Raw genomic sequence first — 25,649 nt, forward strand, 5'->3', positions numbered from 1 at the left:
TGGATTGTGTTCATCAGTTCAGTTCGGTACTTAAGTTGCTTAACTTGCTTAAGCTGCAAGTGGGGGATTATTTCCATTAAGTCTAGTATAGTGACCAACATCACTGGCTAACATCATCCGCTACCTTAGGTACTCTGTACTTGTTCATGCCTAGATACGGATTAGGTAGGTGGTCAATTAATGCAGCTAATACTATGTATCTATCCATATAGACTAGGACTAGGACTAGATTTTTTAGATTTTGGGTGATCTGCATACAATCAATGGATTGATTCCATTTCCACTTCAAACTTCATGGATCTACCTGCTTACATAGGTAAACTTGAGCTAGTTACAGAATAGATCGGGGGTAGACACTTTGTTCTGTTCAAGACAAGGGTTTGTTCAACTGGTTAGTTAGGTAGTTCGTCCGTTACCAGCCAACGGATCTTTCGATCAATGAATGGGGATTTTTTTTTGAAACTAGATTTTAAGTTCTGAATTGTGAATTCTGATCCAGGCTGCTTGATGAAGAGTCCAGGCGAGTACTAGAATATACGAGTATACGAGTGTACGAGGGTAGAGGAAACAACAGACCAGGTAGACACCTAGGTAGGTCTAACCAACAGGAGGTAATAATCCTGGTAACTAATATTACGGCAAGCCATTGCGGCCATCGGGCAAATGCCGTATGACAGAAAGATAAGGTGCTGCTTGCCATGCAGCTAACAATCAACGTTAACTTATCTACTCCAGTCAGATGCATAGCATGGCATCATGGTTCATGATTATGGCTATGGTTCATCGTCATCGATTGATCAATCACGGTCTACTCCGTACTATCTAATATACTCATAGACTAGTCCATCAGGGGTTCGAATCCTTCGAGCTGAGGTTGAGTTTGAGCTTGAGTTTGTCGGAATTGGCGTCGAAGTCTGTCTGAGTGCCGATCTATTGATTGCTGACTGATTGACTGACTGATCGATCTATTGATCAAATTCCGTGCGTAAGTACTCTGTATGTATGTATGTACATACATACATATGTGTGTATATATATGTGCATGTACTGTAAAATACAATGGACCGAAAAAATCTATCTAGAGCATGCAGATGCAGATGCAGATGCAGATGCATTGAGCAGAGGTTGCAAGTTAGAATGCAGAATGGATGACGATTAATAAACTACTCCATATTAGCTTTTTTTTTCTAGTACGGTACCTACCTACCGCACTGAGTTAGCGAGATCTGCATATCATATCATACCTAATCATATGATCTGAGGGGAGGATCGGAGTCAGGGTCCAAGAATAAGAATGATGAGATGAGGTCGTGCCGTGATGGTGGTGGCCTGGTGGGGGCTGGGAAGGGGGGCCAACATAATAAATTAAAGGACGGAGTAAAGTTGAGTTTCTAGAAAGTTGGTCACGTGGGGATGATCGGTAGACTGCCCAGTATTTAGGTAGTTACCTACCTACCTTACCTAGCTACTCCGGAGTAGGTACCTACTCTGTACTACCTACCTACCTAAGGTTTGGAATTACAGCGAACAGTTGCAACTCTAGTCAGGTCTAGTCAGGTACGGAGTAGATAGTTAGGTGCGTAGAGTAGTTACTCCAGATCGAGCATGCAGTAATAGTACTTAGGTAGTTGGAACTACCTAAGTAGTTATGTTACCTAGCTAGATTCGATCCAGTCGATCCATTATTGAGTTAGCCATGCCATGCCAAGCTATCTTCCGCTGAAGGTCACTAACTCTGCAATGTATGATACATAGTAGTGCATGAGATCACTAACTGCTCCATATACAGAGTAGGTAACAAGGGAAACAAAAAAAAAGGAGAAAGGGGAGATCTCAAAAATTTACCTTGCTTCACAATATCATAATATTAGGTAATGCACATACCCCTTCCCCCCCCCCCCCCCCCCCCCCCTTTTTTTTCAGCCTATTTTTGCTTAAATTTAAAAGCCGGAATTATTAGGATTTTAGTCGAGGCATGGAGTACGGAGTATAAAGCCATTTTTCAATTTCTTGAAATGGTGTTGCTGGTTGGTTAGTTGGTTGGTTGGAAAGATAATCATTTTTAGATTGGATTGCACTGGCTGGAGTTCAAGTTGAATAAACACCTCTATCTAGATATAGTCCCGGAAGGTAGTACAGTACAGTTATGCGCAACCATATAGACAGCAGATTGATTAATTAATTAATTAGTTAACCAGAGAAAAAGCAACAAACTACGGAGTATTCCGTATTGTTGAAAAGATTGTCTGTCCTACGGTAGTATTTGAAATTTGACCAGTGGCCAGTCAAGATTCAAGGCGAGGTGATATATATCTGGTCTGGCTGACCAAAGTCCTATTTCAATCCTCCGGATGGAGTGCATTAATAATAATAGAGTTGACACGCGTGCTTGCTTGCTTGCTACTAATGACTAAGCAGCTGCCTTACTCTGTACAGTGCATGATGCCCTCACGTGGAAGTGGAACGTGTCGTTGGCATGTGGTAGTAATAGTTGCCTCGCCGGGACTCCGTACTCGGCATCCGAGTTGACATTGATTTGGATGTAACACACCCGAAGAAAGCACTCTGGCTTGCATATTGTTACCATCACGTCGCGATTGGTACGGAGATTATCAGCGCTGCACGATTATCACCGTGTTGGCTGGCAGTGATGCGTACCTAGCCTTAGGTACGGAGTACTCCGTATCGGAGCCAAGGCATGATCGATCCACGTCAACGATCGTGAATGAGACTGTCAAAGATGAAATGCGTGTAGACTGCGGAGTTCTCCGTACGATGTTGATGTGCTCCGCTTTTGCAAAGATGACTGTAGGACAGTAGCTGAAAAGCCAGAGACTGAGTGGGTTCGCACCTTGATATTGTGCTGAGCAGCCTGAGCTGCAGCTGGCGAATCCTTGTAACCAAGTCACACCAACAGTGCACTGTGCGATTCTGTCTTGAAAAAAAATATCCCAAGCACGACTTGCGAGTTGAGGACTTGAGAGTCTCGACCCGAGGCTCAAAATCGAGATTCGCCAATGACACTATTGAGAAATGACTTTGGTCTAGTCCCACAGGCGACTGGCGCAGATCTGCATAGCCAGTGTCCATGGACAAGTGGACACTGTCCAGACTCCAGAGCCGTGAGGCTGAGTGCTTGGTCGTGTGTGAGAATGTCACCAGTTAAGTACGGAGTACCCCCCCCCCTACTTCGGAGTAAAGGCGTTGCTAACTTGTCACGACTCGCGATCAGTTCGCTTCGGTATATTCGTATAATTTGAGCTGAGATTGATCACCTCGACGGCAAATCCCCGCTATATTCCGAGAAACCTTATTTCCCTGTTAAAACGCCCATTGCATGGTCGACTCGTGGATACTTATAAGTCCAAAGTCTAACGACGTCGATCGAGGCGGCAATGACATCTGTCAGTTTCATCCTCGACTTGGAGAACTTACTCCGTAAGTGATGTTGTTTCAAGTCCGTCCAACTCCTGCCCCTGACGACTCTTAATCGCCTATTTGCTCCTTATTCGTAAGATGAATCGTAACTCATGGGGCATGCCAAGAGCCAAGCGGGGACATGATCTTCGCCACGGGAATTAACGGCTGCCAAAAAGCGCGTGGAGGATTCGGTTCGAGCCTATCAAGAGGCGACTGGACGACTGTCATTGCCTCTCCAGGCATAGTCAACATGTTCTGCAGGAGCTGTCAAACCGGTACGCCGTGCCGTCGTGCTGATCATACCCAGACTCATCATTTTGGGGACTTGCGGCGGCACTTGCCTGCTTTTTTGGAGTGTCCAACGGTCCCGTCGCGGGGGAAAGTTTTTTTTTTTTAAAAAAAAAATTCCAAATGTTTCAGCTAATTTTGAACGAACCTGGACAATGCTAGGTCAAACTGCCGGGCCCATCACTCCTGACTCCTGGCCTGGGTCTAGTTGAACTTTGTGTTGAGATGTCGACTCTTAGCGACGTCCAATAGGCTGCTGATCAGGTTCTTTATATCGCAGCAAGTTTCATCTGCATCTGGAACATAGGTACCTCCTTAATTCTCCGGACCTCTTCTAGCCAGACGGTACGGAGTACTCCGTACTCCGTATACGATGAACGGCACTGCGGCAGGCCTGCTAACGGGAATCCTCCCGTTTGTCGTCTTTGGTGGGGAATCGCAGGATAACCGAAGGCATGACTCCAGGCTAAGGAACTCAAAGATCCAAGACCAGTTCTCCATCCAGTCCCTTTTTTAAGATGTGACTGCTTTGATGCAGTCAGAGCATTGCTCTACAGAACGGAGTACTCCGTACTGTACACTTTTCACTCGAGAATGACGAGTATAATGAAAGATGCGAAATAATAGCCCGTGCCATAACTGAGCTCCGACTCAGCACCGAGCTTGTCCGGACTGACATCATCGCCTGTCGACTTGATGAGTCGACGCTGTCAAAAACTGCATAAGTTGTTAATCGCTTTACTTTCGCGATAAGTACGGAGTACTCCGTAAACTCGAGCAGCAACCTCCCAACTTGTCTCGTATCATTGGTTCATCGCCATGCCAGCATTCGCATCCTGCCGGGCACCGATCACCTGTGGGCCAGTCTAATCAGATGGACAGGACCCATCACCCATGTGGTCTCGAGCGGGCCTTGTACAGAACTGACAAGAGATCGCATTGACTGATAGTCTGATACTGCGCGTACGGAGTGCTCCATACTCCGTAGAGTCGTAGACAGGTCTTGACTCCCTGTGGATTCACTGTCACAAACAAGCTTCGATGTTCTGATGGTAGTGGGCGATATGGTGAGGTAGTGCAATAATATCACTTCTAACTAGCAAGGATCATCTGTCCGTTCTGGGCCTGAGACACACCGCAACAGGAAAGAGTGCTTTCTGCTGCCATCACGTTTCAGGAAGGTCATCATCCTCATGAGTATCCCATTATCTAGATCCAATCCTTCCAGGTCAGATCTTTCTGGCGGGCCACCTCGGGGTTTATTTCGTAAGGACTTCAGTATGCAATACGTTAGTCTCTGTAGTACTTGAATCGAATAATTCTCCGTCCATGCTTGTTTGATTTCTAATTGATCCGGAGAGATGAAGTGTGTGTGTGTTGACGCAGTATAGGACTCCTGCAAAGTCTTTGGCGAACTTGCAGCAGGCCCAGCTGCATGGTGCAAGCCCAGATATGATGCTGGTCAAGTTAGAACTGCTTTAACCGTTCAACGGTCGAGCAAATTCCCTGTCAAGCGTTGGATTAGACTGCCGCAACCCTCCAGGTTGAAAACCAAGTTGCATCTCCACTGCACGGGCCTGTCCAGGGGCGATGATGTCCCGGTGCCAAGTCCAGGCACGAGGCCGCTAGTTGCAGGCCGTGCAGCCACGCAGAGTCTCCTTCCCTCTTGACTCGGCAATAATATCTACCTGCGCAACTATAAGTATACAGGACAGTATTAAGTATGCTCTGTACAGTACAGTCTAGAGTTACTATTATCTTGCTATCTGTCAACTACGTAGCCTCAATCAGAACAATCCTTGCCTGAGGTTTTTTAAGAATCGTTATTTCTGTTCTTCTGTTTGATTCTTCCTATCCATTCCTTCTGATCTTTGCAGCTCCCCATGTCGCAACCTGCATCTGGTGGGGCTCTCCGCCTGGATCTCATGGCGGTTGGAACGCTTTAGCGCGTCCTAAGGCCTCAACCTGGAACCTAAAAAGTTCCGACCCATAGTTAAGAAGAATTAATATTACCTGGCCAGGTACCCTCCGTGCCTAGGGAGTGCCTCTAGCCACCGGACCAGCGGCCCCTGTCCCAATTTCTTTCCCCGCCGCCCCCTCTCTCATGGGCGTTCTTCACCACACAATGGATCCTAATGTATCGGCTCTTGCGAACCCGGCGGCCCTCCGGACCAGCCCCCGTCCCCTGGCCAAAAAAAAAAACACGGTTCCAGCCTGCACCAGGCTGAACTAGCCTCCCGACCTCACTAATGCCCTCACTAACCAAAAGTTCGCAGCTCCTATCGTGATTGCCCGTCCCGTTGGATAGTGTCCCTTTGCCTTTAGACACTAGCGAGTCTTAACTATCATCCTTCGCATTCACGCATGCTTCTTTGTCCCCCAGTTCTCCATCCCATTCCTTTTTTTGGTGTCTGGCTCTTTTTTTGAGTTGTGTATCTTTGCTTTCTCTTCCTTCTTTCCCCCTCCTCCCCCTCGATCGTGCCCAGCACGTCGAGTGTCTCCCTAGGGCCCATGTGGAAGCATCGGTCCTCCCCCAAAGCTGATCAAGCGCCTCGAAACGAATCGGGCCTCCATCTCTCCGACTTTTCTCTGTTTGGGCGCTCCAAGAACAAGTCCCCGTTTGGTATGTAGTCCGCTTTCTGATTCTTGGGGGTGTACATGTGTCATCGTTTGTCTTACGCCCGTCATCGGTCCCCGAATCTCACTCATCTATCTCACACACCACGATATTGCATTGGTCTTCTTATTCGTGTTCATGTTTGGTCATTCTTGATCTCACTCGATTCTTTCGCATTGTCTGTCCACTCGCCGTCTGACTTTTCTTGTTTCCCCCCCCCCCCCCCCTTCGCCAACCCCCTGTCATATAATTGTTCCCCAGTCTGACGACAGTCACTGACGGGGGGACATATCCTAATGGTAGACCTCCCCTCACAAAGACAAAGACATCCGAATCGCTCTCGGGCAGATTCAGTCTCGACCGCGAGGTCCTTCCGTCCTCAAGCGCAACCCGAGTATCGTCCTGGCAGCAGCCTTTCTCAGCAGTCCTCAGTCCCGGGCTACCGGGCTCCCTCGAGTCTGAGCCACAGAGATTCCCCGGCCACGTCCGGGTCGAGGTGGGCAAACAGCGCTCATTCCAACCAGTCCCAGACCTCATTGAATTCCAGATCGGGTAACGCAATGGCCGGGATGATGGATGTCGATCGTTCGCGCACCCGGAGAGAGAGGACCTTCGTGGGTGGTGAATGCGCCGTCTGTGAGGAGCCCTTGGAACATACTCTGCGCGGCGAGAGGGTGCTCCAATTCTCCTGCGGCCATGTCTCCCACGAGGCCTGTTTCTACGAATACATCAAGGAGTTCGAATCTCAATACTGTCCTACATGTAATGCGCCGCTCGGATTGGATACCAGCAGGGGAGGCAATGTCTTGGATCTCGGTAAGGAAACCCGTCTTGCCCAACCGGGTCACATCAGATCACTGACCCCCGTTTGTAGAGAAACTGAGCAATATCGTGCGTTCGGCCACGATGAGTGACACCGCCACTCAGCGGAGTGGCCTCACGACTCCGACTCCATGGGATCAGCAGCCCAGCAGTCGCGGCCGGCCCATGAGCCACGAGGAAAGTGTGCGGTCCATTGGCCGTGATTCGTACCGGCGTGACAGCCGTGAAACTTCCAGTAGGATCGATCGCTTGACGTCAGCGTCTCGACAGCATATGCGGAACGATAGTGTTACCACTGGTGTCGCCTCGACGGCAGCCGACTACAACAATGACGGCCAGCATCACAGTACGGGCAGAAAGCATGACTATGACGTGCAGGCAATGGAATCCGATATACCTCGACCAACTGCCATCAAGAATCCCATTCCTGCTCCCATCGTGACCGTGCGGAGCGAGTTCCCCACCCTCAACCGCTCTCGTCAGCAGCAACCCCTGACGTGTCTGGTGACGGTCGAGGTCCCCGATGGACAATGGCGTCCGGACATGGACGATCTGCGTCTTGCGCAGCCCAACGCTCCGCCAGAGGAGATCTACAGTCCTGCCCGGTCTCCCTCCGTGTCGGCGTCCCGGCCGGCTCCTTATGAACCCCAGGAGAATCTCGACGAGATCGCCGAGGAATTGAGATATCGCGTGGACAACTGGCATGGGCTTGAATTCCAACGGTAGGGGGCGGGGTTTTTTTTTTTTGGATGTTTCCATCGAGCCGTTTCACTGACCTGCGCTTTTTCTCCAGGTTCGGCAAGCTCCGCCTTCATGGTACGCTGCGGGTGGGCAAGGATCGGGAGTCATGGCAGGAATTGGAGTGCTATCTCTTTGGCGAAATGCTCATCTGCGTGAAGGAGAAGAAGAATGCAGAGCCCATCCAGTTTGACGATCAGCGTCAGAAGCGAAAGGTCACGAGATGCACGTTGAAGGGCTCTATTCTCATCAAGAAGCATCTTCGAGAGGTCGAGTCTGTCCCAGGTAATAACACCCTGAACCTCCATCTTTTCAACTGCATGAGGTGACTGACATCTACTTTGATTGTAGATGAACTCATTCTGACTCTCAACCTCTCTGTCTCCGAATTGCCTTGCTTCCATCTCCGGTTCCAAAGTCGGAACCAGTTGGAGCTCTGGCGACGAGCCCTCCTGGATCTTCACAATCCGGAGCCTCCTATGCGTATTCAGGATTATGATGTAGACAACTCGGGAGCCGAAGAAGACGACTACCGCACTCTCAAGACCAACAAACGACAATCGTCTGCCACTTCTTCCTATGGCGCCGGCAAGTCCAATAACACGGCCTTGACTGATTACACCAACCCCTCGAGGGATGCGGCTCCTGTCAGTTTCCATGTCCCGCTCGACCTGGTCGTTGTGATTCCCGTGTCTTCTTCCATGCAAGGCTTGAAGATCACTCTTCTGCGTGACGCGCTGAAATTCCTCGTCCAAAACCTGGGTCCGCGCGACCGGATGGGATTGGTGACCTTTGGCTCCAGTGGTGGTGGTGTGCCTCTGGTGGGAATGACCACGAAGACCTGGAATGGCTGGGGAAAGATCTTAAACTCTCTGCGTCCCGTTGGCCAGAAGAGTCTGCGCGCGGACGTGGTCGACGGGGCCAACGTTGCCATGGATCTGTTGATGCAGAGGAAATCGAGCAATCCCATCTCCACCATCCTCCTGATCAGTGACTCTTCCACGTCGGATCCAGAAAGCGTCGATTTTGTCGTGTCAAGAGCTGAAGCCGCTAAGTGCGTCCCCCGATGCAGATGACGTTCCTCGGAGAGATTTGATATGGTTACTAACGTTCTCATTGCAGGGTCGGCATCTATTCCTTTGGCCTCGGGCTCACCCACAAGCCAGACACGCTGATCGAGCTCTCGACCCGGACCAAAGCATGTTATACGTATGTGAAGGACTGGATGATGCTCCGGGAGTGTGTCGCCGGATGCCTGGGCGCGCTGCAGACCACGTCTCACCAGAACGTCAAACTCAAGCTGCGCTTGCCCGAGGGCTCTCCTGCGAAGTTTGTCAAGATCAGTGGTGCGCTTCACACCACCAAGCGTTCGACTGGAAAGGATGCGGAAGCGGTCCTGGGTGACTTGAGATTTGGCGATAAGCGAGGTAGGCTCCCCCCCCATAATCGCTCCCTATCTATCGATTCCATTGTGCTGACATGCCGTGCAGATATCTTGGTCCAGCTGGTCATCCAGCCAGACAATTCGTCGCAAGAGCACGTGCCACAAGACGCTTGGGAGAGCATCGTGTCGGGATTGGAAGCTCTCGGGGGTGGGCCAGATGGAGATGAGCAACGGGTTGTCAGTGTGGAGGAGGTGCCGTTGATCCAGGCCGATCTCACCTACGGTGATATTCTCCGTGAAGGCCACTTGACCCATTCTCCCCGGCCGTCTTTGCTGGCAATTACCATGTTGCCTCCCAACCCCAAAACGAACAAGCAAGGTCGGCCGCTCACGCCGCCGATCCCGCCTCATCCATCCATCGTGCAGCGACGCATGGAGCTGCTCACTTCGGATATGCTGACTCGAGCTCTTACCCTCGTCTCGCGTGGACAACACGACCGTGCTCAGCATCTTTTGACCGAAACTCGCAGTATCCTCAAGGGTCTCGGCAAGGGTGGCCTGCCCCCTCTTCCCCCCGGCGCCAAGGGCCCAGGTGCCAGCGATTCGGGCAGTGCAGGCGATACACCGGGCTCAACTTCTCCACGGTCATCGCAACTCCACGAGGGCAGCTCGTCTGGGGCGTCCGACACCGTTACCATCACCCCGGTCGCTGCAGTCGACCAACATATCATGGCAGCTCTGGATGCAGACTTGGAGATGGCTCTGGAGTGGATCAACCATCCGGCTGTCTTCGGGCGGGATTCGCGGAAAGCAGTCCTCCAGGCCATTGGAGTGATCTCTTCGCAACGCGCCTTTACATTCCGGACTCCGTCCGAATCTCTTTGGGCGGAGAGAGTCTCCGGAGTGAAGCGATTGGCAGATCGATCGAAGGAGTGGCGTGAAATGGGTGATGATGCATTGACTGAAGAATGAAACGATTCACATTCCCAACCCCCCCCCCCCCCCCCCCCCACCAAAACAAAAAAGTTCGAAGCATGTGTTGTTGATATGACCCACGTTTCCTTTTATTTACGGCCCACGCTTCTGATTTTATCCTTCTATTTTTTGGATTTGCTTTCTGTTTGTTTCACCCTTGTATGATACCATTCTGTTCCAGCGGCCTTGTACTGTGTGATGCCATAATTTTGATGCTCCCTTCACTTTTTTTTTTCATTTGGATGGACATATGGTTGTATATCTGTATTCATCATCCTGAGTTGTGTCACGTCTTCTTTGGAGGTATTCTGTTTCTAGTGATTCGGGATGGTCTATACTGGTTATTGGTCGTTACCTGTATGTATCCATCGGTTTTTCTTTTCTTCTCTTCTTCCTCTTTTTTTTTTTTGGAACTTCTTCCCCTCCCCCCCTTTCTGGATTCCTAGCTTTTGTGATTTGGGTCTTCCATGTGTTCATATTTATTCTGTCCTGGCGATATCTTGCAAGTTTATTTTCTTATCTTTTTTGGAGATAAGTTTTGAGGCATTTGAACACAGATTTCGATCTCATTTCCGTGACCTTTCCGTGACCTTTATTTGGGTAGTCGTAGCTTCAGAATGAAGCGTTTCTTGTGTCGTGATTACGGTCCAAAGTGTAACAAACTCTTCCTAGAGGTCCCTAGTATTTATTCACGCTGGAGAAGAGCGACTCCAATCAAATAGAGCGATCTGCAGATTTTATTCCCCGCAGACTACAATCGATCTGTTAAGGTAACCCAATGCTTGGAGTAAACGCGTCCTTATCCAAGCCTAAAAAAGCAAAAACGGCTACGTATATAACCAACCAGCATACTTTATATCCTTTTCAAGTTTCAACGAATAGCAAATAAATTTTGTCCTGTCACATGGATGTCTGGAGTATATGCACCAATACGGTAATTGGTCTAACCTTGTCTGACCTCATCGGTCCGCCCGCTGCCGCAGCTTCATAAGCAACGACCTCACGATCAACACATGACGAACCAACGATGAGTACTCCCGAATGAAGCCCATCGACTCTTCCTAGGAGGCGCTTGAGGAATTGCAGGGTCAGCCCCCTGAATTGCTGACGTGGTTGACTGGCCATCGTGCGCAACACTACCCAGCAGCAACATCACGATGCAGGCCATCGCCAGTACCCCTTCCCTCTTCCGCAGCGCAGCGCGCGCCGGCTCCTCCATCTCCTCCTCTGTCGGATACACTGCTCGAGCTGCCTATGCATGTACAAGACCGCTGAGTTCACATCAACGTGCGACAGTCCGATCGTCACCGTCTGTCCTTCCCGGAACAACTGCGTCCGTCGGGTCATCTTCGAACCGATTCTCTCAGTACCTACCCGGGAAGAAGAACAGTCGCTTTCGGTTTTTCTCTTACTCCACTGCTGCAGCCCAGAGATATACTTATAGACGATTTGAGGAACCTCTTGGGCCAGGATGGCCGGGCCAGGGCCGGGGCGGGGGCCGGCCACCGTGGTACGTCCAGCACAGATATGTGTTGATGGCAATTGGTGCGGTTGGAGGGTTCTATCTGTATAATTTGGAAACAGTTGAGGTAGGTCTGAGTCCAACAGATATGAATAGCTTCCATGGTTTTCTGACGTATTTTTTAGATGACCGGTCGACGCCGCTTCAACTGCATCTCTGTCGCACAAGAGTTGAAACTCGGAGAGCGGAATTACCGCGATGTTCTCCAACATTACCATGGCCATATCCTGCCGGCCAACCATCCGTACACGATCATGGTGAATCGGGTCATGCAGCGACTGATTCCGCACTCACAGCTTCCGGGAGCGGATTGGAAAATACATGTTATACATGACGACAGGATGATGAATGCGTTTGTCCTGCCTGGGTATGTTTCTATTATCGGTCGAGCTTGTTGCCGGCTGTATCTGACTTCTTGGACAGAGGCAAGGTCTTTGTGTTCACCGGTATCCTGCCCATCTGCCAGGATGAGGATGGGCTGGCAGCTGTGTTGGGTCACGAGATTGCCCATGTTGTTGCGCACCATCCTGCAGAGCGGATGAGCAGTAGCTTTATTGCTATGCTCGGAGTGGTTCTCATCTCGAGTCTGTTCGATATCGGGGGGAACCTCTCTTCTATGATCATGAATCTGCTCTACAGTTTACCGAACTCACGGACACAAGAGGTTAGTCATGGCACATGTAGGAAGTATCCAGATGGCTGTTCTCGCCGCTGACGATTCCTCCAGGCTGAAGCGGATAACATTGGGCTGAGTACGCTCTCGAGATGGCTACCAAATGATTGCATTTTGTACTGACTTGTTTTCCAGTGATGATGTCCAAGGCGTGCTTTAATCCGCGAGCTGCTGTTAACTTGTAAGTTGCTCGCCTTTTGTTACATAATTCCGGCGCCTCCTTCCTCCCGTCGAGTGAGAAAGAACTGAAACTAATACCGTGACCAGCTGGGGTCGCATGCAAAAGGCAGAGAAGGCTGCTCCGCCGCAGTTCCTATCGACACACCCATCGGTAAGGTCTTCTTTCTTTTTCTGGGAACGCAGGAGCTGATTTGCTGGCAGAGTTATAACCGAATGGAGGCCATTCGCGAATGGTAAGCTACCTGACTATTCTCGTATGAGTATGGAGTAATGGCTTCTAACAACCACAGGCTACCAAAGGCCGAGACGTATTACGAGAATAGCGGATGTTCGTTCGCTAGCCGATATGGTGAGTGTCTCGTCAAGGAAACTAAGCTATAGTATGGCCGCTGATGGTCTGTTTTCTGTTTTTACAGTTCAGGGATTCCAGGACACTTTTCACCACAGTCCGTGGGGATGGTAATGTCCGAGGCCAAGTCTGGCACATATGTATGTAATGTACTGTACAAGGGTATTTAAAACGGCAGTAGCGTAGGGGAATTTCTGTATATTCTCCTGGAGACATAGAAACGCGACATTATCACGGACACGTGAATGTGTGACATGACCAACTAGTTAATTTATTTATCTATTGAATAATCACAGTTGACATCATGTTGGAAGGTTCTCGTGGAGAAGCCCTAAGCCCCTCATCGACGGATGCAAACTGTGCAAACAGCCACCAGACCGGTTCTGGGCCGCCAGCTGCATCCCCAAAAAATCACCGGTTGCCCCCCCGAAAGGTTGGAAGCTGGAGGAAGCTCGCAGCCGAGGGCGTGCACCCTCTTTGATCAGTCTGCTTTTTACTTATCTTTCCTGTTAATCTAATTTTCCCCGCGTACAGTGTGATCGATTCTTTGCTTCGTCGTGACTGAGCGAGTGCAGAAACCATGTCGTTGGCGATCCCGGGTCCCTCCCAGGCGGGACTGTTCAAGCCTGGGTATACGAGGTACGTGATTGTGATTTCGCACACCCGTGACGCTGGCTGAGTATCAGCGTGTATTTGATCGGTAGTCTTCATTTCGAAGACATATGTATATATACAATAATGATTTATTGACTTGGTTTGGTCTGATTGATTTGACCCCGCTAACATACCTTTGTGTGACCAGCCACGACGCCGAAGATGGCGCTGTGATCCGCAACATCGAGGCCTGCCGCACCATCTCGCAGACCGTCCAGACCTCGCTGGGCCCCTACGGCCGGAACAAGATCGTGATCAACCACCTGCAGAAGATGATCCTGACCTCGGACGCGGCTACCATCCTGCGAGAGCTGGACGTCGTCCACCCCGCCGCCAAGCTGCTCGTCATGGCGAGCCAGCAGCAGGAATCCGAGATGGGCGATGCGACCAACATGGTCATCATCCTGGCGGGCGAGCTGCTCCGGAAGGCGGAGGAGTTGCTGCGGATAGGACTCAAGACGAGTGATATTATCCAGGGTTATGAGAAGGCGCAGAATTTCGCGTTGAAGTGTCTGGAAGGTACATCCCTCTTCTTACTCTAATCGATTGTATTCAGAGTACTTCTACTGACTGAGAAAGACCTCGAGGTCGACCGTTTGAAGGACATCCGCGCTCAGACTGAGCTAAGCAAGGCTATCCGCACCGTGGTCGCAAGCAAGCAGTCCGGTTCCGAAGACATTCTCGCCAACCTCGTCGCCGAAGCTGTCCTTGCTGTGATGCCCAAGAACCCCGTCAATTTCAACGTGGACAATGTCCGGGTGGTCAAGATCATGGGTGGTAGTTTGGAGCAGTCGCAGGTGGTCAAGGGTATGGTTTTTAATCGCGAGCCCGATGGCCAGGTCAAAAAGGCACGCAAGGCCAAGGTCGGAGTTTACAGCTGCCCCATCGACATCTCCCAGACCGAGACGAAGGGGACGGTGCTCCTGCATAACGCTCAGGAAATGCTCAACTTCACCAAGGGTGAGGAGGAGCGCCTGGAGGCGGCCATCAAGGAGCTGTACGACTCGGGTCTGCGTGTGGTTGTCGCCGGCTCCACTGTCGGCGAACTGGCTCTCCACTACCTCAACCGGTTCGGCATCCTCGTGATCAAGATCCTCTCCAAGTTCGAACTGCGTCGACTCTGCCGCGTGGTGGGCGCGACGCCGCTGGCCCGTTTTGGTGCGCCCATGCCGGATGAGATGGGCACGGTGGACGTTGTGGAAACTACGGAAATCGGAGGCGATCGGGTGACGGTATTCCGCCAGGAGGATGCTGATGCGGTGACTCGGACGGCGACCATTGTTCTGCGAGGAGCGACGCAAAACCACCTCGACGACGTTGAGCGTGCCATCGACGATGGAGTCAACGTCGTCAAAGCCATTACCAAGGACCCGCGTCTCGTTCCGGGGGCTGGTGCAACGGAAGTTCAACTGGCCGAGCGCATCTCCGCATTTGCGGACAAGACGCCGGGTCTCCCGCAGTACGCGATCAGGAAATACGGCGAGGCATTCGAGGTGATTCCCCGCACGCTGGCCGAATCCGCCGGTCTGGACGCTACGGAGGTGCTATCACGCTTGTACACGGCCCACCAGAAGCGCACGAACAAAGCCGCCGAATCAGACGAGGAGGAAGAAGAGTCGGAAGGAGAAGGCGAGGGCGAGGGCGAAAGCTCGTCCTCCGAAGAAGAAGAACCCTACTGGACGACAGGTGTGGACCTCTTCTCGGGCTCGTCCTCCGGCACCATCGACGCAGTGGAGGAAGGTATCCTGGACCTGATGGCCTCGAAGAGCTGGGCGATCCGGCTCGCGAGCGAGGCGGCCCGCACGGTGCTGAGCGTCGATCAGATCATCGTCGCGAGACAGGCGGGCGGGCCGAAGCCGCCGGGCCAGAACCCTAACTGGGATGAGGATTGAAGCGCGGGCAAAAAAGAAAGTGAAAAGTGGAAAGTAGAAAGTAGGTAGTATGAAGTAGGTAGGGTAGAAGTTAGCGAATGAAGAAGTAGATCGTTCAAAGGGAAAAAAAAAGGTCAGATCAGATCAGATAGATCTTCTGGTCGCTACTTACTTACTTACTTGGATGGATGGATAGAGTGTGTACGTGTGAGAGGGGTGTCGCCGTGGTGATTGATCGATTGATCGATTGATTGATCGGGGAGGGATCGATTGGAGATTATTCTTCTCAAATTTGGAAAAAAAAAATTGTGAATAGATAAGAGTGATAATTACAGACAAGACAAGACAAGACAAGATAAGATGACAAACAAGATTCGTGAAGTGATTCATTCATTCTTTCTTTCTTTCTTTCTTTTATGCTATTTTGGACATGCAATTGATTTGATTGATACACACAGAGTAAACCGCTAAACCAGGAATCTAACTACCTACCTACCTACCTACCTACATACATACATACATATGTGTGGTTGTTGTTGTCTTGTCTCTTGCTGGTATATATGTGTGTACTGTACCTAGGTAGGTATATATGTGCAGGTGCAGGTGCAGGTGCAAGTATGTAACGAATGAACTGTGCGTTATATAGATAGGGAAGGTGTAAATAGAAAGAAAGAAAGAAAGCATCAGACCTGTAGCCGTAGGTAGGTAGGTAGGTAGGTAGATAGGTATGTATCACCCACCCACCCACCCACTCACTCACTCACTCACTCACTCTAGATGGGATGAGATGAGATAAAATAAGACGAAATAGGGTAGGTAGGTAGATAGGTAGGTACTGTATGTACATACATACCTAGGTATACTTTACGGATTGATTGAATGATTTTCATTTCAATAATCGAGATAGGCAGGTTCCAAGGGCTGTAACATATACTCCGTATATAAATAAATTTGGGCAGAAATTTGTCGCTTTGTTGTTGTAATTGATTGATTGATTGACGAGACATTACTACTTCCGTCCATATATATCCATAGTGCATAGTCCATAGTCTATACATTGTATGTGATTATCGAGTTCTTGATGGCATTCTGTCTTCTTCGAGTAAGTCCATATATATGCATACTGTATACTGTATATACATATGTAGGTAGACAACAGAACGGAGGCTTCTATCGATTCGGTCGATTCAATCGACCAATCGATCGTAACTTGCTATGTTATGTTATATAGGTGGCTGCCTATTCGCGTAACATATGTACAGTATACTGTATGTCTTGATGTTTGTTCCATTTTTCATCAAGTATACGGAGTATATACCTAAGGTGAGGTGACTGACTAGTTGCGCCAATCAGTAATAATAACCAACCGCTGCCTTTTGAAAAGACTTGATTGCCTCATATCATATATCGTATATAATAGTTCGAACAAATCCCATCCATAGCGGTTTACGGCAATCGAATCGAATCGATCGGTTCGGTTCATACTGAACTGCTGTAGTGAAGATGGATGGATGGCATATCTGCAGTGTGGCTGGCTGATATGGATTCCAGTGCCTTTTCCAGGCACATCATTGCTTTTCGCCTCCTTGAGCAGCAACGTACCCATCATGCTGTTTTTGTTTCCCATAGATGCCTGTCTTTGATTTCGATTTCGATTTCGATTCGATTTAGGACGAGACGAGACGAGACGAGATGGTAGTGTCGTCGACGGTATATAGGTTCGTTCATAAAACACGAAATCATATCTGGAGTTAGATGGAGGTAGGATGTCCAGGGATCTGGTCGGTCTGCCAGGAGACAGTGGACATGTCCTAGGCAGTCTGCACAAGGGATTCTGCATGTCGACTCGCAGTATGCCCTCCTTTCAATTCGTGTCCGCCATTCCCATGTTCCATCTCGAGGTGCATATTTCCCAAGTATAATCAATGTAGAGGAGATATCCATTGATATTTCAGGCAACAGTAGAGGAGAAGTTTCTCCTCGCAAATCGCCGTCCATCACCAGCCAAGCGCCATTATGGATCAAATGCTCGAAACAAGAACAGCAAGCAAACAAAGTCCTCCAGTACGGGTATCGATTTAATCCCAAACCATCAACGAAGAAATAACAACGCCATATTCAATTCGACAGCGTCGGCGCCAAGCTCCAATTCTCCGGAGGCACCGCCCGCAAGCTCCTCCGTCGTCGATGGCGGCGGGCCTCCACCTTGCGAATGCTCCTGCGGATGTACTCAGCTAGCAAGGTGCTGGACCGGATCGAGATCCAGACGATCATGAAGCAGCTGGCGAGCCATTTCTCGCGCGGGGAAAAGTAGAGGTCTATCATGTTGGCTTGATGTGCGGATTGCGGATTGCGGAAAAAGTGTCTTCCGAAGGGAGGATGGTAGAAATCAGTAGAAAAGAAATTTCAAAGGAGTGTGGAGGGTTTATTTACTCCATGTGGAGGATGAGCAAGGAGTGTACAGAAGAAGATGTGAAAAGACCCCCTAAAGAGCCTGGCTGCATCGATCGCGTGCTCACGCACACTCCTCCATCATCTGCGATTTACTAATCGGAACGCAAGCGCGGCAATCTTATCGGACATCATCACGTGACATGAATCAGTCACGTGGATCCTCCCGCCCAGAGAAAAATAGTTTCGCAGCGGAAGTCCGACATAAATCACTTGACTACTGATAGGAGGCATATCTCATTTCATATTTGTTGCCTGCCTGCTCCGTCTTCTTCTTTTTGTTTTATTAATCTTCTTTTCTTGTACGACCTCCCATCACAATGTCAATTCCTTCGCAGGCTGCAGCTCGATGCTGCAGATACGTCGTCCGTCCCTCCACCTCCTCCCTGCGCATCTCGGCCTCGTCCTCGTCCTCCACATACCTGTCTCAGCGCCGGAGGACGCCCGCGCGACGGTGGCAGTCCACTGAGGCTTCTGCTGCTGCTCCGGCCTCGACGAATCCTAAAATCACGCAGATTGTGGATCAGATCAGTCAATTGACGCTGTTGGAGACTGCGGATCTGGTTGCCAGCTTGAAGGTCAGTAGCAAGTTGATATCCGGAGGAATTGTCTATCATTCACCTGGAGTAACTCAATTATTGACCTTTATGTTTGCAACAGTCCCGCTTGAATATTCCTGACCTCCCCGTCGGTGGCTTCGCCGTCGCCCCCGGTGGTGCCCCCGGCGGCGCTGGTGCTGCCGGCGGCGCCCAGGCAGCTGCTGTAGAGGAGGAAGAAGCCGCCCCCGCTGCCCAGGAGAAGACGCTCTTCAACCTGAAGCTCGAGTCGTTCGATGCGGCCGCCAAGCCCAAGATCATCAAGGAAGTCAAGTCCATGCTCGGCCTGTCCCTGGTCGACAGCAAGAAGTTCGTCGAGAGCGTGCCCAAGGTGATGAAGGAGAACGTGCCCAAGGAGGAGGCGGAGAAGATCATTGAGACGCTCAAGGCGTTGGGTGCGAAGGCTACTATGGAGTAATCTGTTTCCTTTCTGGCCGTTTTTTTCCTTCTTTTATAAAATTAAAACCCTTGGAGTGAGATTCGAGTGACTCTCTCCTAAGAGATTCTACCTGAGAAAATGGGGGAAAGAAGGAGGAACAACAGCTAAAGCCCGAGAGGAAAGATGATGGATGATGGAAGGTGCATGATATATACTGTACATTATCAAGGGAGCAACAAAAAAGGAAAAAAATTATCTGTTTGGGACCAGTGACCACTGACCAGTCCTCGACCCATGCATAACTCCGGTACCCGGTGAGAGAGCGAACCCTTTTCAATCGAACGGACGAACAGGAACGAAACGAATGGATGGATGATGAATGGCAGATAGAAAGAATCCTTTTTTTGATTTGAGAAACCGTGTCTTATTATCATCATTATCATTACCATTACTATTATCGTTACTGTTCTTGTCAATTGTTATTCTTGTTGTTGTTGGTATTGTATTGTCCTTCTGTGTATACGGTTTGCTTGCTTGCTTCTCAAAATACAGACTCTCTCTCTCTCTCTCTCTCTACCGGGGAATGGAATGGGACAGACAGATGGAGATGGACGGATAGCAAATTTCAATTTCCGATCCAGTTAAAATTCAAATTCAATGCAAAATTCAACCTCTCTTCTCAAGAACTTTCAATTGAACGAAAAAAAAAAGTCGATTATTAAAAATATCAAATATTACGAATCTGGTCTGGTTGTTAGTTACCTGCATCTGCATCTGCATGTACCCCGTCATCTGATCGTCAATGGATGTCAATCAATGATTCGTCACTCGTGAGTCGTACTCGTTAGTTCCCTGTATATCAAACAGTCTCTCTCTCTCTCTCTTTCTCTCTCTTAGAGTATAACAGGGCTGATATCATATCAGCCAGTCGTAGAGAGAAGAAGTCTCCTGCCAACTATCATAGAGAGAGAGGGGTCGAAAAAGCGGTAGGTTCCATTCTTTTCAAATCACGCAGTCGTAGGATTAGAGATCCTTCGCAGAAGTATCAATAGCTTGTCAGCAGTGACGAAAAGAGAATGGAAAGAGGGGGAAGGGGAAACACTCCTGCTCTCAACTCTTTGTGTTGCTGTTGCGATCAGGGACCAGAATAGAGAGGAAGAACAGAGAATAAATAGGCCAGCCTACTCAATCAAATTCCCATCCGGATCTCGCACATATACACTCTTCAACGGACTCCGTGCTCCCGTTCGGCGCACCACCGTTTGACCACCCTCACCCTCCAGCTCGAGGACCTCGACGCCCCTCGCCCGAAGCCTCTCCACGAACGCGGGGCCAACATCCTGGTCAGTCAGGAAACATAGGTCTGCCGTCCCAGGCAGGGCTGTGCGGGCCTTGGGCTCGAATTCCTTTCCCGCCTGGTGTAGGTTGATTTTCGACGCGCCGAAGAGCAGGGCGTGCCGGGTCTTGGTCGGATCGGCAGGTGAGGTGAAGGATTGGTGGGCCATGCCGAGGATCTCCGTGTAGAACTTGATTGTCTCGGGCAAGGAACGTACTGTTAGGACGAGGTGGTCGAGCGAGGAGAGGGTGCAAACTGGGTTTGACGATACTTCGGATGATGAGGTAGTAGACATGTTGCGCTGGGTGGGAAGACAAGCATGGGGAAGAGGTCTGTACTTGTGAGTGGTAAAAAGATGCAGAGTCGTAGTAGTAGTTGGTCTTTTGATTGCGGTGATTCGAGATTTCAGCAGTGCTTGTGATCGATATTGATATTGCTGTCTTGCGACACTCAGGATAGAATAATTCATGATTGAGTGATTCTTCTGCACAGATTTCTCTCAACAATTCTAGCATAGAAGGAAAGGACGTCCTGGTTGTTCGTTTGCCCTAGGTAGATTATCGCTGCTATGTTTGTCAATATAGGGCGTAGTTTGAGAACCATTCGTGTTTGATTGCTATGTATGCCTCTGTCGACGTAATTTAACTCAAGTATCCAATCCAATCGGTGCTCCGCACAACTCCGCAGGTTCGTTAGATAAGATCTCCGCTCGGAACTTCAGACCTCTTTTTCCCGCTAGTTCACCCACTAAATCGAGACTTGAACCAACACTGCTGCTACACGCTACCAGTTGAATATTGATGTCTTGGAGTCGCACAGCAGCTGGGGCCCTGAAATGGCCTGTACGGCCTGTACGGCCTCGGCCTGATGGCCGCATACATGCACCTCCCGCAGAGCCAGCCGTCGTCCATGCCAGATCATACCAACGCAAAGCGCCTCGTCACCCCACAGCCGGGAGGGTCAGGGCGAACCCGACTCATGGAAATGGATTACCGATGGAAGCTTTTGAGGTCAAAGAGAACGCCGAATATCAGCTCACATACAATGGATCGAAGTTGTACCATTCCGCAAGGGACGCCGGTGCCCTCGACATCAACGTGAGCCTCGATACCTTTCGCTACCTGGGGAAACGGATCATCGAAGAAGCATACAGCGCATATCCAGACGCGCAGGCCGCGAAGCGGATATCAAAAGGCAGGTTGAAATGAAACCGGGGACTAGTTTCTCCAAGAAATCAAATCTCTATCCTATCCCTGTGATTAACGCGATCCTCCTGCAGATGTCGACGTCGTCTTCGATGTAGCGCATATCCTAGGTAGAATTGATAATAGGATCGCCAACTGGGGCTTCTGGGCAACCTATGCTGCTGGGGCAGTCGTCCCGACGATAATGGACGCGCTCCGCCACCTCAACACTGTCAGATATCCGATGAGAACTCCTATCTTAGACCGGATCGAAGAGTGGGCTACGAAGGACGAAGATCCTCGCGCCATCGTCCTTCACGCCAAGATCCTCGGAAGGAGAGAACAATACCAGGAGGCCCTGGCTCTCATGGAGAAGCTCATGGAGAGAATCTACCCGACGAAAGTGAGGCCGGTGGGTCGCGACGACGTCACAGTAAGAGGGCTGCTGGAACCACCGTATCAAGTCTATGCGTGGCTGAAGGAGAGGGTGGGAGATCAGAAGGCCACGGACAGGGTGCTGAAGATGGCAGCCCTGGAATATCAAGACCCCAGGGCGCTGATGACATACGCCGATGTCATGAAGCTGGAGGGCAACATGGAGATGTATGAGGAATGCATGAACAAGGCGGCCGCCTCGGGCCAAGTCGAGGCCTGTCTCAGGCTGGCCAATTTCTACTATCTCACCTCCCGCGGCCGGTTCACTCCGCGCGAACAGAAGAGCGAAGCCCTCAACACTTTCGGCGCCAGGATATCCCGGTTTTTCGGCCAGTCCCGCACCAAGAACGACTTCCGCAAACTCGCCCTGGAATGGTACGAGCTCGCCTTCATGCACGGCAGTGACATCGCCTCCCTGGTTCTGGCCGTCCTTCTGCGGGAAGACGGCGAGTCCGAGCAGGGACTGCGATTCCTCCAGTACGCCGATCAGACCCAAAAGTGGCCCAAAGCCATGGCACGATTGCGGAGTAATTGGGACAATCCGGATTTCCATTTCCCGATTCCTGACAAGCTGTTGGAAATTTGAGAGGAGACCAAGTAGGGAAGCTACTTGGCATAGCGCGTGTGCTCTCGACGATCTCAACCTCCGGATCAGCTGATACGCAAATCACGGAGAGTCTTGATGCTGTCTGGGCTCCTCTACTGCAAACGTGGGCCTATATTCCTGCAGGATTTCCTGCAGTTGCTCTGAGCGCCGTCACATGCAGAATTGCGATGCTGTGGCTAAAGCAAACGATCACGGTCAGTCTAGACTGTTAGCTGATCAATGATGATATGACTGTCTATATCACGCAGTCAGAGAGACACTGCAGAGGGCTTGCTTATACTGTGTATTGTCCCGGGAGGTAACCATATCTTTCATGTGGACTGGAATTTGTCTACATCTCCGGTCATAAATTTCACTCTAGATAGATACCCTGTACATCGTATTTTTTTTAACCATGTATTTTTATATGAGGAGGAAATAGTTCAAAAATCCAAAGCTCATTAAATAAGCTAATCATATAGATATCTGGGAGGAGAGAAAACCAGCGAGGAGAAAAAGAAGAGAGTGAGAGCCGTGAGTCGTGCTCCCGGTCGAAAATCTTCAAAAGTATAAAACAAGTCCTTTTCTTCAACCCGAGGCAACTCTGCAAGTGTACGCAAGTTCAATCTTTCAATCTTTCGGATGATTCGCGCCCCCTTCCCTCACCCTCGCTCTCTCTATGTATCGGACTGGAATCAATATCCCATCAATAGCAAAGAAGGCTCATTGACGGGTCAGGTTTGGTCCCAAATGAGGGCTTCTTGGAGAAGCTATCCTTTCCCCTCAACCAAGAGAAATTTTCGCCAATAATTTCTACAATGACGAAAAGAAATATAGATAGATAAACAAAAAATAACAATAACAATAATAAACAATGAAATAGTGGACACAATGTTGAAAGAAAGGGAAAAGGACGTCAGTTGAAACAGGCCATCAAATCTCATGTTTGCGGCTCACTCACTCACATCGCTTTCGTCTCTCGTCTTGCCCCTCCTCTTCCCTTTCCTCGTCTTCAGATCCTTGACACCCAGCTCGCGAAGCCTCTCCGTCAGACGCGTCGATTTCCGCATCCCCGGAAAGTCCTTCGACGAGTACACGCGGAAAGGGTCCGACCAGACCTCGGCCAGGATGGGTTGGGACATGCCCGATTCCATGGCTCTGCCCCAGTCCATCAGCCGGAACTTTAGCCGGTAGACACCCGCTGTGCGGACAGAGAGGTCTGCGAAGACGAAGAACGTCGCGGGTGTTGTTGTGGAAGCAGGTACCGTGTCCCCGGTACGACTGGACGGATGCGCTGGAGCGGTGGCGGGATCGGGTTCCTTGTCAACGTAGAACGGGGACACGTACGACCTCCCAGAGAGCATCTGGACCGATCTCCATTGGTGCTGTCCTTGAGTGGTCGAATTGCTGTCCCTTGTGGTACGGCCCGCCGACACTTTCGCTGAGGGCTCGACAACATGCGTGCAGTGAACCAGCTGTCCCTGCCAGCGTTTGTCAGTGTCCCGAGATGCTGATGAGGCCGTCATAGGAGAGGAAGAAAGGAGTGAAGTTACACGCGTCACAGAATATAGCAGGCAGCCCACGGCAAATCTTGGATCTTGAAGCAAGAGCCTATCAGCTTCGGAATCCGGGTCGAAATCGACGAGGAGCAGTTGCAAGATCGGAGGTGGATCGATTGGACGGCGACCCTTTTCGCCCGCAGCGCAAGCCCGTCCCGCTATAGGCTGTTGCCGGATGTGCAGGCGGAACCTCGACGCAGCAGCTGGGGGAGAGGACTGGGGTGAGAGTGGAAACATCTGTGGCGGTGGACTTTGGGGGTGAAGAAGCCGCTCAAACCCCAATGGAATGCAAGGGCCGGTGGTACGGTGCTTTTGGTTCGATATCTGATCTGAGGCGACATGGCACGGCGTCATATTCCTCTCAGGGGAGCTATCAGCCATTCTTAGGAATCAGACGTTGATGACACAAGAATCGATGAAAATGCAGTTACTGGGAAATCTCCACGCACTCTTCACGTCCTGAAGCGAATAGCCTTCCTCCAGCTCCAGGTCTCTGTGGGGAGATTTCCCAATCAGAGTGTTGGTATCCCATGGTTCCATGATCCATCTGCATGGATGCAAACGAGTGTTCACGCCATGCGCCATGATCTGGTTGATATGCACTGTTATCAGAGTTAGCAACACAGTCTCTGTTGAAGCAGATACGTTCTTGTCAGACCTGTACGTGGACGAACTGGAGCTACTCTGCCTTGAAGTGGTGGCAGGAGAAGGCAGCTGATGGTCAGGCAACAATGGCCTGGATGGTATGCGATATTCTAGCGGAGCATGACTTCGAGAACTGTATGGTTCTTCGTATCTGGACTGTTGGTTCCGCAATGGCTGCAGTGGAAACTGATAGGATGCAGTAGATGCTGGGTCGGGAGGGGGGTGTATACTTCCAGAAGTGGAAGGTCCACAGCTGACATCTGGTCTATAATAAGACATTCACACAGTCTTTTGCAAGACCTGGCAGTTGTCTGTTTGAATATTCTCTCACGTGCAAGACATCAACAGGTCTCATGCAACGTCCCAGCTCCGGAGGAGGACTTGATCCTGGGGGGATTTGTCGTTGGAAATAAGCGAACATGTCCAGGAAGATTGCAGGAGGAGCACCCTGAAAACGATACTCTGAAATTTCATGGAGAGAAAGAGAGTGCTCTCATCCTGGGCAGGGATTATATAAATTCGATGTGACCTTCCCTTGGTGAACTGGATGCAGTATCACGTACGGATATAAACCGGGTAAAGAGATGCACCCATCAGGTTTCCCCCTTCCCTCTTTTCAAGGATGCCCATCAAAAGGGCAACAGGGGCAGCCGTCGATCACAAATATACAAACAGCAGGTGTGAAATTGAAGCAGCGTCAATTCTGGATGCGCGCAAGGCAGAAGATTCTATTCCTCAGTGCCCTGGACATCCAATGAATGCTGCACCACTCAAACGGTATATCGTTGCTAACTTAGCAGATCTGGGGTACGACCGGGGAATCTTCGGCAACGGGACCCATTCAGCCGCAAAGGCAAAGGAACGTTGTGTCCCTGACAAGCTCTTCTGGGTCGAGTACCAGGGAATACTTGGCTCGTCTAGACCGGCTACCGACCAGATGGGACTGGAGGGAAAAGAAACGTGCAGCAACTAAGATTCAGCTTCA

The 25,649-nt window shown here is 50.2% G+C and overlaps 8 protein-coding genes across 8 annotated transcripts; 5 read left to right on the plus strand and 3 right to left on the minus strand.

The window, feature by feature from the left end:
- Window positions 1–6,219: 6,219 nt before the first annotated feature.
- VTN77DRAFT_3366 (uncharacterized protein) lies at window positions 6,220–10,241 on the plus strand (the record flags this gene model as incomplete). Its single annotated transcript, XM_069419306.1, has 8 exons — window positions 6,220–6,331; window positions 6,629–6,821; window positions 6,873–7,141; window positions 7,200–7,869; window positions 7,941–8,170; window positions 8,237–8,939; window positions 9,008–9,312; window positions 9,376–10,241. 8 exons carry the CDS (start codon window positions 6,220–6,222, stop codon window positions 10,239–10,241), a joined length of 3,348 nt encoding a protein of 1,115 aa, XP_069278635.1.
- Window positions 10,242–11,401: 1,160 nt separating this feature from the next.
- VTN77DRAFT_3367 (uncharacterized protein) lies at window positions 11,402–13,082 on the plus strand (the record flags this gene model as incomplete). The annotated part of the gene is made up of 9 exons (XM_069419307.1): window positions 11,402–11,833; window positions 11,892–12,133; window positions 12,190–12,430; window positions 12,494–12,518; window positions 12,575–12,620; window positions 12,707–12,770; window positions 12,821–12,852; window positions 12,910–12,968; window positions 13,036–13,082. 9 exons carry the CDS (start codon window positions 11,402–11,404, stop codon window positions 13,080–13,082), a joined length of 1,188 nt encoding a protein of 395 aa, XP_069278636.1.
- Window positions 13,083–13,548: 466 nt separating this feature from the next.
- On the plus strand, window positions 13,549–15,514 carry VTN77DRAFT_3368 (uncharacterized protein; the record flags this gene model as incomplete). The annotated part of the gene is made up of 3 exons (XM_069419308.1): window positions 13,549–13,607; window positions 13,771–14,141; window positions 14,202–15,514. The coding sequence occupies 3 exons, from the start codon at window positions 13,549–13,551 to the stop codon at window positions 15,512–15,514; spliced, it is 1,743 nt and encodes a 580-aa protein (XP_069278637.1).
- A 1,315-nt stretch (window positions 15,515–16,829) lies between these two features.
- Window positions 16,830–17,333, minus strand: VTN77DRAFT_3369 (uncharacterized protein; the record flags this gene model as incomplete). Its single annotated transcript, XM_069419309.1, has 1 exon — window positions 16,830–17,333. One exon carries the CDS (start codon window positions 17,331–17,333, stop codon window positions 16,830–16,832), a length of 504 nt encoding a protein of 167 aa, XP_069278638.1.
- Window positions 17,334–18,264: 931 nt separating this feature from the next.
- On the plus strand, window positions 18,265–18,958 carry VTN77DRAFT_3370 (mitochondrial 54S ribosomal protein bL12m; the record flags this gene model as incomplete). The annotated part of the gene is made up of 2 exons (XM_069419311.1): window positions 18,265–18,522; window positions 18,605–18,958. 2 exons carry the CDS (start codon window positions 18,265–18,267, stop codon window positions 18,956–18,958), a joined length of 612 nt encoding a protein of 203 aa, XP_069278639.1.
- Window positions 18,959–19,926: 968 nt separating this feature from the next.
- Window positions 19,927–20,550, minus strand: VTN77DRAFT_3371 (uncharacterized protein; the record flags this gene model as incomplete). The annotated part of the gene is made up of 2 exons (XM_069419312.1): window positions 19,927–19,951; window positions 20,105–20,550. The coding sequence occupies 2 exons, from the start codon at window positions 20,548–20,550 to the stop codon at window positions 19,927–19,929; spliced, it is 471 nt and encodes a 156-aa protein (XP_069278640.1).
- A 505-nt stretch (window positions 20,551–21,055) lies between these two features.
- Window positions 21,056–22,460, plus strand: VTN77DRAFT_3372 (uncharacterized protein; the record flags this gene model as incomplete). Its single annotated transcript, XM_069419313.1, has 2 exons — window positions 21,056–21,449; window positions 21,535–22,460. 2 exons carry the CDS (start codon window positions 21,056–21,058, stop codon window positions 22,458–22,460), a joined length of 1,320 nt encoding a protein of 439 aa, XP_069278641.1.
- Window positions 22,461–23,413: 953 nt separating this feature from the next.
- On the minus strand, window positions 23,414–24,943 carry VTN77DRAFT_3373 (uncharacterized protein; the record flags this gene model as incomplete). Its single annotated transcript, XM_069419314.1, has 4 exons — window positions 23,414–23,941; window positions 24,014–24,389; window positions 24,469–24,621; window positions 24,678–24,943. 4 exons carry the CDS (start codon window positions 24,941–24,943, stop codon window positions 23,414–23,416), a joined length of 1,323 nt encoding a protein of 440 aa, XP_069278642.1.
- Between the last annotated feature and the right edge of the window lie 706 nt (window positions 24,944–25,649).

This window comes from Rasamsonia byssochlamydoides (genome assembly GCF_041956645.1).
Source record: "Rasamsonia byssochlamydoides strain NRRL 3658 unplaced genomic scaffold VTN77scaffold_23, whole genome shotgun sequence".
In the NCBI taxonomy this organism is placed as follows: Eukaryota; Fungi; Ascomycota; class Eurotiomycetes; order Eurotiales; family Trichocomaceae; genus Rasamsonia; species Rasamsonia byssochlamydoides.